At 52.2% G+C, this 13,729-nt stretch overlaps 2 protein-coding genes across 2 annotated transcripts in view; one reads left to right on the top strand and one right to left on the bottom strand.

Annotated features, from left to right (window-relative positions):
* Positions 1-5,747: 5,747 nt before the first annotated feature.
* ARV1 (ARV1 homolog, fatty acid homeostasis modulator) lies at positions 5,748-13,002 on the bottom strand (the record flags this gene model as incomplete). The annotated part of the gene is made up of 6 exons (XM_080717243.1): positions 5,748-5,931; positions 6,087-6,225; positions 7,228-7,452; positions 8,965-9,118; positions 10,495-10,614; positions 12,850-13,002. 6 exons carry the CDS (start codon positions 13,000-13,002, stop codon positions 5,748-5,750), a joined length of 975 nt encoding a protein of 324 aa, XP_080573369.1.
* A 215-nt stretch (positions 13,003-13,217) lies between these two features.
* The window catches only part of TTC13 (tetratricopeptide repeat domain 13), a gene marked incomplete at both ends in the record, with an annotated part of 43,651 nt that continues 43,139 nt past the window's right edge, over positions 13,218-13,729 (top strand). The window contains one exon of the mRNA XM_080717248.1: positions 13,218-13,443. Within this exon, the coding sequence (XP_080573374.1) occupies positions 13,218-13,443 (226 nt within the window). The remainder of the gene's footprint in view (positions 13,444-13,729) is intronic.

Genomic DNA, 13,729 nt, shown 5'->3' on the forward strand with positions numbered 1-13,729 from the left:
AGTAGCCGGGTCTCATCTATACTCCACGTAGTGACCAAGATTATTTAAGGCTGCTTTATCCATATACAACAATAAAACACCATGTTTCAAACGTGGGCTCAGAAGTCAGGACAGATGAGAAGAAGCCAGGTGTCAGCGGCCTGGCAGTCACGTGGAGAGACTCTCCAGCTGGCTGCAGGCGCGTAGGGCGGGTTCTGACCTTGAATTCAAATCAAAGCCCCATGAAGGTGAGCAGCCGTGTTTCCTGCCAATAGGGTCCATGCAGGTGGACGCTGGACGCTTCAGGAGGAGTGGCAAGGCATTCCTTAGCTGTTGCCAGGGAATCTGTGTGTGTGTGTGTGTATGTGTGTGTGTGTGGTACTGAGGACTGAACCCAGGGGCATTCTATCTCTGAACTGCCCCTCAGCCTTATTTTATTATCTTTTTTAATTTTTGAGACAGAGTCTAAGTTGTGAAGGGCTTTCATAAGTTTCTTAAGTTTCTGAGGCTGGCCACGAAACTGTGATTCTCCTGTCTCAGCCTCCCAAGTACTGGGATTTACAGGTATGCGCCACCACACCTGGGTGTGTGTGTGTGTGTGTGTGTGTGTGTGTGTGTGTGTGTGTGTGTTGTGGATTGAACCCAGGGGCATTCTAGCTCAGAGCTATATTACCACCCCTATTTTATATTTTTGTGGTTTTAGGGATGGAACCACCCAGGGGATTCTACCTCTGAGCTACACCTCCAGCCTTATTTTATTCTTTTATTTTAAAACAGGATCTCACTAAGTTGCTGAGGCCAGACTCCAGCCTGTGGTCCGACTGTCTCAGCCTCAGTACTGGGATTACAAACTTGCACCACTACGCCCAGCTCTGTTTTATTTTTTATTTGGAAACAGGGTCTTGCTGAGTGACTAAGAGCCTCACGGAGTTGCTGAGGCTGACTCTGAACCTGAGAGCCACCTGTCTCAGCCTCCTGAGCACTGGGATTACCGGCGTGCGCCACCGGCCGACTACAAGGCAATTTTAAGGGCTCCATCTGGTGGCCTCTTTGGGCAAAGAAGCCCATGACCGGTGGCCCCGCTGCCTCCTGAGGTGCCTTTCAAGGAGCCCTTGTACTGCCGTCCTCAGTGAGGCCACAAACAAAGCGCTCGGCTCCCCCTGGGAGAGTCCTCTCAAACGTGGGAGGGGTGCTGGTGTGGGGTGCATGGGCAGGGCTCCTCTTGCCCGCATGATTTTTTGGCTGACTGAAAAAAGGCCCCCAGAGACATCTGGTCGAAGAGGAGAGGTGATGGAACTTGTAGAGCGACATTCGGAAGAGGGGCCTTTGCAGAGGTGGGTGCTGACCTTGGTATGGGAGGACTCTGACTCCGCATCACCCAGGTGGGTCTTCAGTGCCATCAAAGTGTTATTTGTGTGGGGGTGATTCTGGGGATGGAACCTAAGGGCTTTCTACCTCTGAGCTATAGCCCTAGCCCTGTTTTATTTTTATTTTGAAATAGGGCCTCACTCGGTTGACAAGCATCTCACTACTTACTGAGGCTGTTTTCTTTTCTTTCTTTCTCTCTTTCTTTCTTTCTTTCTTTTTTTTTTGTGGTACTGGGGTTTCTGGAAGCCCTTCTACCTCCAGGCTACACTCCCAGACCTATTTTTTACATTTTTATTTGGAAACAGGGTCTCCTAAGCCAGCACGCATGGCTGGCTTTGAACCTGCGCGATCCTCCTGTCTCTGCCTCCTAAGGGCGGGGATTATAAGCGTGCATCACCACGCCCGGCTCTTACTGAGGCTGTTTTCAAAACTGTGATCCTCCTGTCTCAGCCTCTCAAGTACAGAATTAAAGCTCAAAGGTGATTTTAAGAGAGGCAGAGGGATGTTTGACACATACACACATACACACCAGACGAGCGACAGGAAGAGAAACCGCAGTGATGAAGTCATAATCCAGGGACCCCGGAGGAGGGAAGGGGACTCCTTCTACCTCTAGAGGGAGGCGGCTTGATGTTGGCCCGGCGAGGCCGACTTTGGACAATCATGGGGCGAGCATGTTGTTTTAGGCCAGCTAGCATGTGCCGCAGCCACAGAAACTTGTGGATTCCCAGGGCCTCTGCCCCCCCCCTCCCCGTCTCCATCCGGGTCTCCACCCAGGTCTGAATGGGCTGCCACAGTTCACCCTGCTAACCAACGCTTCTGTCAACAATTCAGAAAATACTTCCCCTGAGCTCCTAAGAGTCAGCTTTAGTTGACTGGAGTCTTCTAGGTCATTACAGGGAATTAAATACATGGATCATTACAAGGCCCTTAAATAGTGCCCAGCACGAAGCGACGGTGCACGTACATATTTATTAACGAGAAACAAACAGGTAGAGTCCTGTTTGGGCACCGAGGTGCTTCCTGTGGCGATGTCTGACGTCTGAAGGACTCTGATGGTCCTCCGGAGGCCAGAGAGTATTTTAGTCTCAGTCTTGAGTTAACAACTTTTGCCCTCAGAATATGTTTCTAATTTTATAAATGTTAATGGTTAGGTCTCAGAAAGGCATATTACAACTTCCTTGGGTCACAAGCATTGCACTGTGGAAAAAAATATAGCAGAATCCTCACTTGCAGCTGGGTGTGGTGGCCCATGCCTATAATCCTTGGAGGCTGAGACAGGAGGATCACAGGTTCAAAGCCAACCTCAGCAACTTAGCAAGACCCCGTTTCCACATTTAAAAAAAAAAAAAGAGCTGGGGGCATAGCTCAGAGGTAGAATTCCCCTGGGTTCAATGCTCAGCAACACACACACACACACACACACACACACACACACACACACACACACCTATAGCTTCTTCCCTCAGACCCAAGACCAGTACTTAAATCTGGTTCTATTCATTTATGTTCCTGATTTACTTAAAGCCCTTTCATTCTCTATTTTCTGCACCACAATTAAAGAACAGTAAATTATCTCCTTCTCAGTAAGGAAGACAGACCCTCGGGGTCTGCAGAGAGAGAGACCAGCACAGGCCCAGGGACACTCCGCTCGACTAGGCACAGAACCAGAAGATTCAGTCCTGTCGTCCCTGCTTGTATGACTCGGAACAAAAGCTTTTTAAGACTGTGCTTTCTAAAATGTGTTCAAGTTTCCCGATTAATACATTCACTTGTAAATAACTAAGAATAGCCTTTCTGTGGCTCCTCTATGCACCATGGTGTTTTCATCCCAATTCCCCTCCAAGGGCTTTAGCCGCTGTGGTCGGAGTCTCTTAACAAAGGACCACTTGTCTACTTGCTGCGGCTGGCCGTGTTAGCTCAAGCCTTCCCCTCAGCTGCCGATTCCTCCTCTGGTCCTTGGCTGTGCTGACTCTCAGGGGCCAGCAGCATGCTCTGAATGCACGTGGAAGATGGCTTATCTACGCGTGCTGGGAGGCACGCTCTCCAAGGAGGCTGGAGTTCGTGTGCTTTTTTATTTTTTATTGTTTGGTGGCACTGGGGTTCCTGGAAGCCCTTCTACCTCCGGGCTACACTCCCAGACACCTATTTTTTATATTTTTATTTGGAAACAGGGTCTCTTAAGCCAGCGCTGCTGGCTTCGAACCTGCGTGCTCCTCCTTTCTTGCGCGGGGATGACAAGCGTGTGCACCACGCCCTGCATGTGTGCTCTTTAATAAGGTAGGAGGATAGCTGAAAGTGACATGTTTTGTATTTTCAGGTCAGTTTCCAGCTAAGCACTTTTTGTTGTTGAGATTGTTAGACCACGCCCCAGTTTATTTCTGGGTGGATGAGGTTTGGAAAAGAGACATCGTTGTCAGGCACTGAACACCGTCACCACCTGAAAATCCGCCACAGTAACTAGCTGGCCAATCCAGCCTGCACCTGCTTACGTCAAACTCAGAGGAGAAACGGAGGCAAAATGAGCAACTGTCGTCTAGGCCTGGACTTGTGTTTTCTTTGAAAGTTTTATTTAAAATGCTGCAAAACATGGAGGGCTGCTGGTGACGGCGCGGGTGTGGAGAGGCTGCTCTCCTGTGGGCCGTGCGGCTGGCAGAGGCCGCCTCAAGCAACAGCGAGTGGAGCCCAGGCCGGCGCTCACGGCCTCTGCCCTCTGCTTCCCAGCCGCTCACTGTTTGGAAGAAAGGCGTCCTAATGCCTTTTATGTTTATAAAGATCAGCAAACGCCTTTTTTTTTTTTTTTTGGTGGTACTGGGTTCCTGGAAGCCCTTCTACCTCCGGGCTACACTCCCAGACCTATTTTATACTTTATTTACAAACAGGGTCTCTTAAGCCAGCGCGGCTGGCTTCGAACCTTTGTGATCCTCCTGTCTCTGCCTCCCAAGCGCGGGGATTACAAACGTGCGCCACCACACCCGGCAGCAAACACCTTTGTGATGACTAAGAAAGACTGGGGTTGTACAGATCACAGCTTTACACATGGACCATGTGCTGTCCAAGTTAACAAAGACTCACAAGATCGCTGTTACATTCTTGCTGGTTTTCTTTTCTTCTTGTGTTTACTGTGGTGCTGGGCACTGAACCCTGCCTGTGCACGCTCACGTGTGCCCACCACCGGGCCACACCGCAGCCCTGGGAGCCTGCCCAGCTGACCTCCTCCGGGGTCTGCCTCCCTAACAATGACAGGCTCCACCTGGTGGCCAACAGGCCTTCCACCCGCAGCTATTCAGGGATGTTAGCCAACTAGCTTTTTTTTTTTTTTTAACTTGGATTCTTCAACTATATTGGTTTTACTTATTGTCCTTGAGATACACTGCACCTCATGAGATCCTCATAGCCCAAGCTTTACATGGCTTCTCTGCGTCCATTCAAACTTGCTGGCCCACCCTCTGCCCAGCTGGCCTGAGCTTTCTGTCCCTGTGGCAATCCAGGACTGGTCACGGTGCTGGAGCCCCTTCCTCCCCGGAGGCTCCCAGGCCACAGGTGTCCCACTGCCCTTCCCAGCACCAACCACACTGCTACAATTCTCTCAACCCTTTAGCCAGTCGCTGCCCAGTTAGCTTCCAGGGGCCTGGCCCGCTCAATGCGCCCTGGGGAGCAGGCATAGACAGCAGGCGTCCAGCCAGCACCTAGGAGCGAATGGTCAAACCGTGAAGAACCAGGACGAGCAAAGCAACCTGGGGTCTAACTCGCCCAGGCACATGTGCAATTCAGGGGTTCCTTGTTTATTTTTGGGCTGGTGAATTTCAGAGTATTTATTGAATTAAAAATGTACAAAATTCAATTTATTCTGAAAGTCTTTATTAAAGTGTTTCTGCTGTTATAAGAACACAAATTATTATCTTAGGCCAGCAACTTAACATTTAATAGGTACAAATACGCCGCAGGAACGAAGCCTGCATCTTTTATCATGTGTGAATCGTAAGTCTCACCTGGGGCTGTCTACAGACAGGTGCAAACTTCAGTGGCCGTGGGCCCGTGCTGTGTGTGTGCGTGTATGTGTAAGGAGTCAATCTTCACGTCACTGTACTCATGGGGGATGGAGAGCGCGGTTTCCAGCCGATGTCTTCTCTTTTGTATGCAGCTGGTCATGGTGCAAATGTCGAAGGAGAGGGAGCCTGAGGGGCAGACAGAGGCCTAGAAGGCACAGCCTGCTGCCGGCAGCGGGAAAAGCCGAGGCCGCTGGGGGCCGAGGCCCGGCCTCTCCCAGAACCAACTTCTAGCCAGGGTGAAGTGTCCACACAAGACACAGACGAGTGTAAGCCGTGGGCCAACACGATGCAGGACGATGTCTTTTAAGTTGTTACCTAAACCATGTGGGCCTATTTCCTAACCACAGGTCACTGCCCTGACTGCCGGGAAGGCAGGCGGTCCCAAGCCCTGGCCCCGGAGTCTTGGAGCCACTGCAGTGGTGTCGGGGCCTGGCAGCCTGGGCAGCGGTTGCCTAGAGCGGCGTGCGTCTTCTCCAGGGCAGATGCTGATGGACTGACTTCAAGGCCCCACGCTGCCACCAGGCCCCAGGTGCTGTTAAAGAGGCAGAGCAGGTGAGGAACAGGAGGCCGGGTTGGGGCAGGGCAGTGGGGAGGGGCGTGGAGGGTGCAGTGGAGGGCAGGACCCAGGGGCCGAGGGGCAGGAAGCCGGCTGCGGCGGGGCCTGCGTCTCGGAGCCCACGCCCTCACAGGTCCTGAGGCTTGTGGGTGGCGCAGTCGCTGCCCAGGTCCCACTCCATCCGCTGTAGCAGGGACACCACAGCACTCTCCAGCAGCACGCCACTCAGCACCGCCAGCAAGGCCAGCTTGCGGCTGACGTTCAGAGTCACTGAGAGGGAGGAGGGTGGGGCAGTGAGGTGGCGGTCAGATCAGAGTGCAGCCCTGGTCTAACTCAGCTACCTGCTTCCTTCTCCTGTGTTCTCATCGCAAACCTTTGGGGAAATCAAAGCCTCTGCTTACAACGAGCCCTGAGCTCTCCTACATCAAGAGCAGAGTCCCAGCAATGGCAAAGGGAAAATAAAAACAGCCTCTCGGCCCACGAAGAGAGTAACAGAAAAACTCCAGGGTCAGGGTGTGCAAGAGGACAAGCCTGTGGCATGCGACAAAAGTATCAGCGAGAGCCTGGCAGACGGCACACACCTGCAATCCCAGTGCTTGGGAGGTTAAGACAGAGGGGTTGCAGGTTCAACACTGACCTCAGCAACCTAGTGGGACCCTATTGCAAAAGCAAAATATCAGCCAGGCATGGTGGCGCACGCTTGTAATCCCAGCATTCGGGAGGCTGAGACCTGGAGGATCATGGTTTGCAGACAGCCTCAGCTAAGTGAGGCCCTCTGCAACTCAGTGAGACCCGGTTTCAAAGTAAAGAATAAAAAATAGGGCAGGGGGTGTAGCTTCCATCCCCAGACCCGCAAAAAAAAAAAAAAAAAAAAAAAAAGCAAAATATCAAAAGGGCTTGGGGTGCAGCTCAGAGGTAGAATGCCCTGAGTTCAGTTTCCAGCACCACCACCACCACCACTACACACACACACACACACACACACACACACACACACACACACAGAGGAGGACGGGCCACAGGCTCATGAGCACAGCACCTGGCACCTTCTGGGGGCGGGGGAGGCAGGGACCTGGCTTTCAGTCCTGGCTTGACGGCGGCCTGACCATGTGGCTTTGGACACCCATAAAATGCAAGTAAAGTGGCTGCCCTCCTGCTCTCAGGACAGGGCCTGCGCACCAGCAGCTCGCCCATGCTAGGCTGAACGCCCGGCCGGCCGCTCTGCGCTTCCTTGTGTGCCCAGGGTGAGGGCAGGCTGGCAGGGCGCCTTACCCCTGATGGCCTGGAAGTTGGAGGTGAGGACGAACACCTCGATGAGCCGCAGGCACAGGGGCGTGTAGTCGTGCTCCCAGATGACGGCGGGGATCAGCAGGAGCTTCCCGTAGCTCGACAGCAGCAAGGCTTTCAGCAGCAGAACCAGGCCGGGCTTCTTTTTCGCAGCCATGGGTCGTTCCACCCACAGGAAAGTAAAAATGCCGATAAAGAAGGCAGCTTGTTCTAGGGAGGAAACGGGAAATAGAGTTACGTGCGTCTTCAGCCAACCAGTCACCCTAGAAGCAAGCAAGCCTCAACTCCAGGAGACAGCGCACCCCTGCCCATCCCGGGGGCTGCAGCAGCAGCAAGGATCCCTTTGCTTTTCAGAAACCAAGCGCAGCTCTGCTGACAAATCCTGCTGGATGACCCACGAAATGCATCTCAGCACCTTCCACGAGGTTCTCATCATCACTGGAGGAAAGGCAGTTAGCCTGTGATCGCCCGGTGGCTTTCTCTGCGCAACACCCTGGGAGGACGGACTCTCCGGGAAGGAATGAGACAGAACGGAGGCTGCTCGGTCTGAAGATGGAGCCGCCCTGAGAACGGCGCAGCACGTGTGTATTCCTCCGCTATTACTGCATGCCTACTCTCTCTGAGACTTTGAATATTCTGTTACTAAATTAAAAGGCCAAGCTGGGCGTGGTGGTGCACACTTGTAATCCCGTACTCAGGACGCAGAGATAGGAGGGTCAGTTTCTAAAACAGCCTCAGCAAGCCGGGCGTGGTGGCGCACGCTTGTAATACCTATGCTTGGGAGGCTGAGACAGGAGGATCGCAGAGGTTAGAAGCCAGCTTCAGCTACTGAGTGAGGCTCTCAGCCTCACTAAGTGAGACCCTGTTTCCAAATAAAATATAAAATAGGTCTGGGAACATAGCCCAGAGGTAGAAAGCCCCTGGGTTCCACCCCCAGTACTACCCAAAAAAAACAAAACAAAACAACATAACAGCCTCAGCAAGTAGTGAGACGTTTACTAACCTAGCAAGACCTTGTTTCAAAATAAAAATAAAATGGGGCTGGGGACGTAGCTTGGAGGTAGAATCCCTCTGGGTTCAATCCCTAGTGCCACACACAAAAATACACAAAAGGCTTGTTCATTTTCACAACATTTCAGAGTACAACTCCTTACACTTCTGGAATGTATTCTTCCAGAGGCAGATGAGCAGGAGGAAGCTCCCCTGGCGTTCCGTGGGCGTGACCGTGCGGGCTGCCCGGTCCCTACTGACCGGGAGCTGGACTGTGCTGTGGCTTCCTTACCATCACGGCCTCTGGCTAGCCATGTGCGTGCACACACGTGCACACACACACGTGCACACACATGCACACGCGTGCACACACACACGCACGCACACATGCACGCGCCAAGTGATCTGTCCTTAAATCTTTCTTTCCCATAAGCTGTATTACTTATACTTAGGCATCTCCAGAACCAGGCTTTTCTGAAACACGTGTCATATCACAACTCTACTCCCCTTGAATGTTTCACAACTTAAAATAGCGGAACTAAAGAGGTTCCAAATACAGATGATCAGAACCGTGATGACTGAAGGTGAGATGTCACCTGCTTCAGGATAAGCAGAGGGCTCAGCTGGCGCCGCAAGTGAGAAGCCTGGACTCTGGACAAGAGGAGTCGGCGAGGAACCACCCCCTCGGCGTGTGCTGCGGCAGGTGAGGCCCGGGAGCGGCGGGCGCCCTACCTAGAGACGCAATGGCGAACATGCGGTAGAAGTCCCACTCCTTGGCGTATCTGATCAGGTCGTCAGGGGCGGTATTCCGGCTGGAGTCCTGAAGCTGCCACCACCTCAGGTACGCCTCGCATAGCAGACAGAACATGCACAGCTTCCCGTGGATCTGGTGGTCAGAGACACCGCCACTCAGTCAGGGGAGGGCCTGACTGCATGGCACCAGGGCAGAGCCCGCGCCCGGCTCTGAGGCATGTCCCGGGGAGCCGGCGTGCAGGGTCCCAACTGCCCAGCCGAGAGGCTGAGCCCATTCTGCACGCCAGTGAAGACAGCACCCATTCTGCACGCCAGCGATTCATCAGCGACGTCCGTCACAATCACACCAGGGCATGTTCTAAGTTACCAATGTCTAGGTCCCAGTTCTGAGTCAGTCTCTGGCATTTAAACCCAGGGTGTGTGTGTGTGTGTGTGTGTATGTGTGTTACGGGGGATGGAACCCAGGGGCATTCTACCTCCGAGCTACACCCCAGCCCTATTTTTCATTCTTTCTGTGTATGTTCTGAAGGGGTCAGAGGGATCCTAACTTCCTCCTTAGTTACAAATACCTAGCTACAAATCACTGCCTTAAAGGGCTCACTTGTCATCTGACAACTCTCCCATGCCCAGAACCAAGAGCAACATTTATCTGATTTACATAGAGGTGGAAACAGCCACAGGCAGATACTATATCCTGAAGGTTCTATCACAGCACCTAAGAAACTGCCTGACGTCCATCTGCACATGAAAACAACGAGCCCCCAGTCGATGAGTGAAGGTCAGGTCCATGCACTGAACAGCTGAAGTTCCTCAGAGCCTGGTGTCCAGCCCAGATGGAGGGGTGCTAGGTTAAGCAAGTAAGAAGTAAGGCCACCCAGTTAAATCTGGGCTTCAGATACACAACAAGTGCTTTGTTTTGTATACATATGTTCCGCGCAATATTTAGGACATTCACCAAAGTTTTGTTTATCTGATTTTTAGTTAACTGGGTGTCTTTTCATTTTATCTGTCAGCTACCCAAACTATTAAATAATTTACAATTCAACACACTAGATTGTATTTTGAGAAGTCCAACTTTATAAATAAGGACTGTTATGTCTAAACTCGTTGTTTACCTGATTAATTTCCTTAATAACTGTATAAACATCCAACAAATTGCTTTTAAATGTTTTTGTTTTCGGTTTGCTTAATTCTCTTGAGAATAATTTTTCCCCAACTACTAGTTTTAATTTTATTCTGCTTGGCCTCTGTGAGTCTGTTTCTATAGATAAGCCACTGCAAGGCAATCGCTGCTGCTGTCAGACGCTGCCCGCCACACCCTCACACGCTCACAAGCGTCGCGTGCTTTTTAAAATCCAGGCCGTTATTCTGAGAAACTCACGCATGGAGAGAGAAAAGACCCACTACTCTTCAGTTAGAATTTCTTCACCTTTTCATAATATTCTTTAGTTGTGTTCAAAATCATTATTCTTTCAAAATACAAATAACATTAAAATTATTACAACTTACATTGATTTTAGTATTGAAAAGAATGTGCCTGTAAGCCTGGGCTTTGCATAAAATGGCATTGATCAAGATGATAACAGGGTCATACTCGACATATTTGTCTACAGGCTTCTGGCAGGATTTCTGAAACAACACAAGATAATATTAGAACAAGTGAACACACACGGTTTGAAATTGTAAAAGACTTCAAAACAACCAACAGTTAAGACTTGTACGCAACAAGGCTAAAGCAGCATTTAAGTAAACTTCCACTCAGATACAAACTGTCCATCTATGTAAGAAGTAGTTCACAAGGGGCCAAGTATGAGCTTCGAGGCTAGAAATACTGATGATTTTAACCTTTATTCCAAAAGCTGAAAACTTTTAATTTAAAGGCTGATTCTAAGCTGGGTGTGGCAACACACGTTTGTAATCCCAGTACTTGGGAGGCAGAGACAGGATGATCGTGCAGGTTCGAAGCCAGCTGCGCACGTTGGCTTAGGAGACCCTGTTTCCAAATAAAAATTTAAAAATAAGTCTGGGAGTGTAGCCCGGAGGTAGAAGAGCTTCCAGGAACCCCAGTACCACCAAAAAAAAAAAAAAAAAAAAAAAAAAAAAAGAATAAAAAATAGGGCTGGGGATGTAGCTCAGAGGTAGAAGTAACACAAACACACAAATAAGTAAACAAACAAACAAACAAACAAATAAATAAAATACAGATTCCTGGCAGAAAAGTATCCCAGACAATTCTGTTTTCTTTTTTTCTTTGTCAGTGTGGGGATGGAACCCAAGGGCATTCAACCTCTGAACTACACCCCCTGCCCTATTTTTTATTCTTTATTTTTAAACAGGGTCTCACTGAGTTGCAGAGGGCCTCACTAAATAGCTGAGGCTGTCCACTAACCAAGATCCTCCTGTCTCAGCCTCCCGAATGCTGGGATTACAAGCATGAGCCACCATGCCCGGCTTGACAATTCTATTTTCAATTCATAGAAATTGTTAAAAATAAGCCAGGCATGGGCACACATGCTTGTAATCCCAGTACTTGAGAGGCTGAGACAAGAGGATCCTGGGTTCAATGCCAGCCTCAGTAATTTAGCAAAGATCTCAGAAACTTAGCAAGATCCAGTTTCCAAATAAGAAATAAAAAATAAAATAGGGCTGGTGGTATAGGTCAGAGGTATAATGCCCCTGGGTTCAATCCCCAGCAACACACACACACACACACACACACACACACACACACACAACTATTAAAAATAAAAAGTCTCTAACATACTCCAGTGATAAATTATTGCCTGCTCGGTAGATGAGCCCCAATGTTGTGGTTCCTGACACTTGACCTGGAGAAAGGATTTCAGTGAAGTGCCCCTGCCCCTGAACTTGTGATAGCTACAAGTGGGTAAAGAACGGGGGGCAGTGCCGACAATCTGGGGGTGCCAGCCACCAGGGAAGCCTGGGTTTCCCTCCAGTGACATCGTGAACACGTCTGTGCTGCAGGAGGCAGTGGAGGGTGCTGGGCTGCAAGGCACTCAGCCGGCAGCCTAATCAAGTGTCCCTGTATCGGCTCCACCCCTTACCTATTCGGAGTTTCGGGTTCTCCAAATGAATTACAATGTAATCAAGTCCTATACTACTAGAGGACCGACTTGTGCAGCAGCTTAACAACCTGTGTAAAGTGCCACGTTCACTGCGAAACACTAATAGCTACAATTCTAACCAGACACTTTGAAGCTCTGATAAGACAAAAACGGTACAAGCAGGAAAAGCAATGGGCGTACAAGAACTTTGGGATTTATCTTTGCACCCCACATCACAAGGCTGGAAGCTGGCCATTACAACAGTGCACGGAGCTGAAGCCTTTCAGATTATTATTATTTTTCTTTTGGGTATAGGTAGAATACCAGAGGCATTCTACGTCCGATCTACAGATCTACAGTCCCAGTCCTTATTTTATGTTATTCTTTTTTTTTTTTTTTTTTTGCAGGTCTGGGGGTGGAACCCAGGGGCATTTGACCTCCATGCTACACCCCCTGCCCTATTTGGAAACCGAGTCTCGCTTCGTGGCCGAGGCTATCCTCCAACTTGCGATCCTTCTGTCTCAGCCTCCCAAGTGCAGGGACGACAGGCGAGCGCTACCACGCCGGGCTGACTTATCAGAACCTTAGTGGCCTTCCTTCGTTAAGACCCAGAACGAACTTGATACACGTCTGGGCGAGAAGAACAGGCCGGCACCCAGCACTAGAGGGGACCCGAGGTCCGCAGCCCGGGCGCACAGAGCCAGCAGGGAGAGCCGGGGAGAAAGGCAGCGTCTGGGAGCGAGGCGGACAGGAGAGGGGACAGCAGGGCCCGCGGGGGTCCGTGCGTCCGCGCACTCACGCAGATGGTGATCTTCAGCACGCCGTGGCTGTAGTCCCGGTACAGCTCCCTGGCCTCCTGGTTGCACTCGATGCACCTGTACTGGCAGGGGGCCGAGGCGACGGCCCCCGCGCCCTTCGCGGGCCGCGGCCCGCCGCGCCCGCCCGTTCCCATGGTCACTGCAGCGCCCGCTTCCGGTCCCGGGCGGAAGTTGGCCGCCGCCGCGCCGGAAGTTCTCTCGCGCGGGGCCTGCTGGGACTTGTAGTCCTGGCTCCAGGCGCAGCGTCCGGACGGGCCGGGCCGGGACTACGATTCCCGGCAGGCGAGGCCGGCCCGCCGCGCCCACCTGCCCGCCGGGCCCGCGAGCCGCGCGTGCGCTGTGCGCGAAGATGGCACCTGCCGGCCGGGCCGGCGCGGTGGCCCCGGCGGCGGCGCCGCCGCTGCTGCTACTCCTGCTGCTGCTGGGGGCGCTGGCCTGCGCGCAGGCCTCCGAGCACTACTCGCCGCTGTCGCTGCTCAAACAGGAGCTGCAGCACCGGCAGGCGCAGGAGGCCCCGGCGGGCGGCGGCTGCCCGCGGGCGGGGGACTGGGCGGACCAGTACCCGGCCGAGTGCGGTGAGTGGGTCGCGGGGCCGAGGCAGGGCGGACCCGGCTGGAGGCGCCTGGCAGCTTGTCCCGCCAACCCCGCCGGCGGTGTCTCGCCCAGGTCCGTCCTGGAGACCGAAGGGCGACTCTGCATTGCGCGGCGACACCGGTGGGCTCGGTGTCTGGACCGACCCGTGCTCACCAGGTGCCCAGAGGCCGCAGGGCGCGCAGCCGGGGTCTGCAGGCGGGAGCCCGGCAGCTGCTCGGCTCATTCATTGACGCTGGGCACCGGGAGCCAGGGCTGAGGCCTCTGGGC

Source organism: Muscardinus avellanarius, assembly GCF_963383645.1.
Source record: "Muscardinus avellanarius genome assembly, chromosome: 20".
Taxonomy (NCBI): Eukaryota; Metazoa; Chordata; class Mammalia; order Rodentia; family Gliridae; genus Muscardinus; species Muscardinus avellanarius.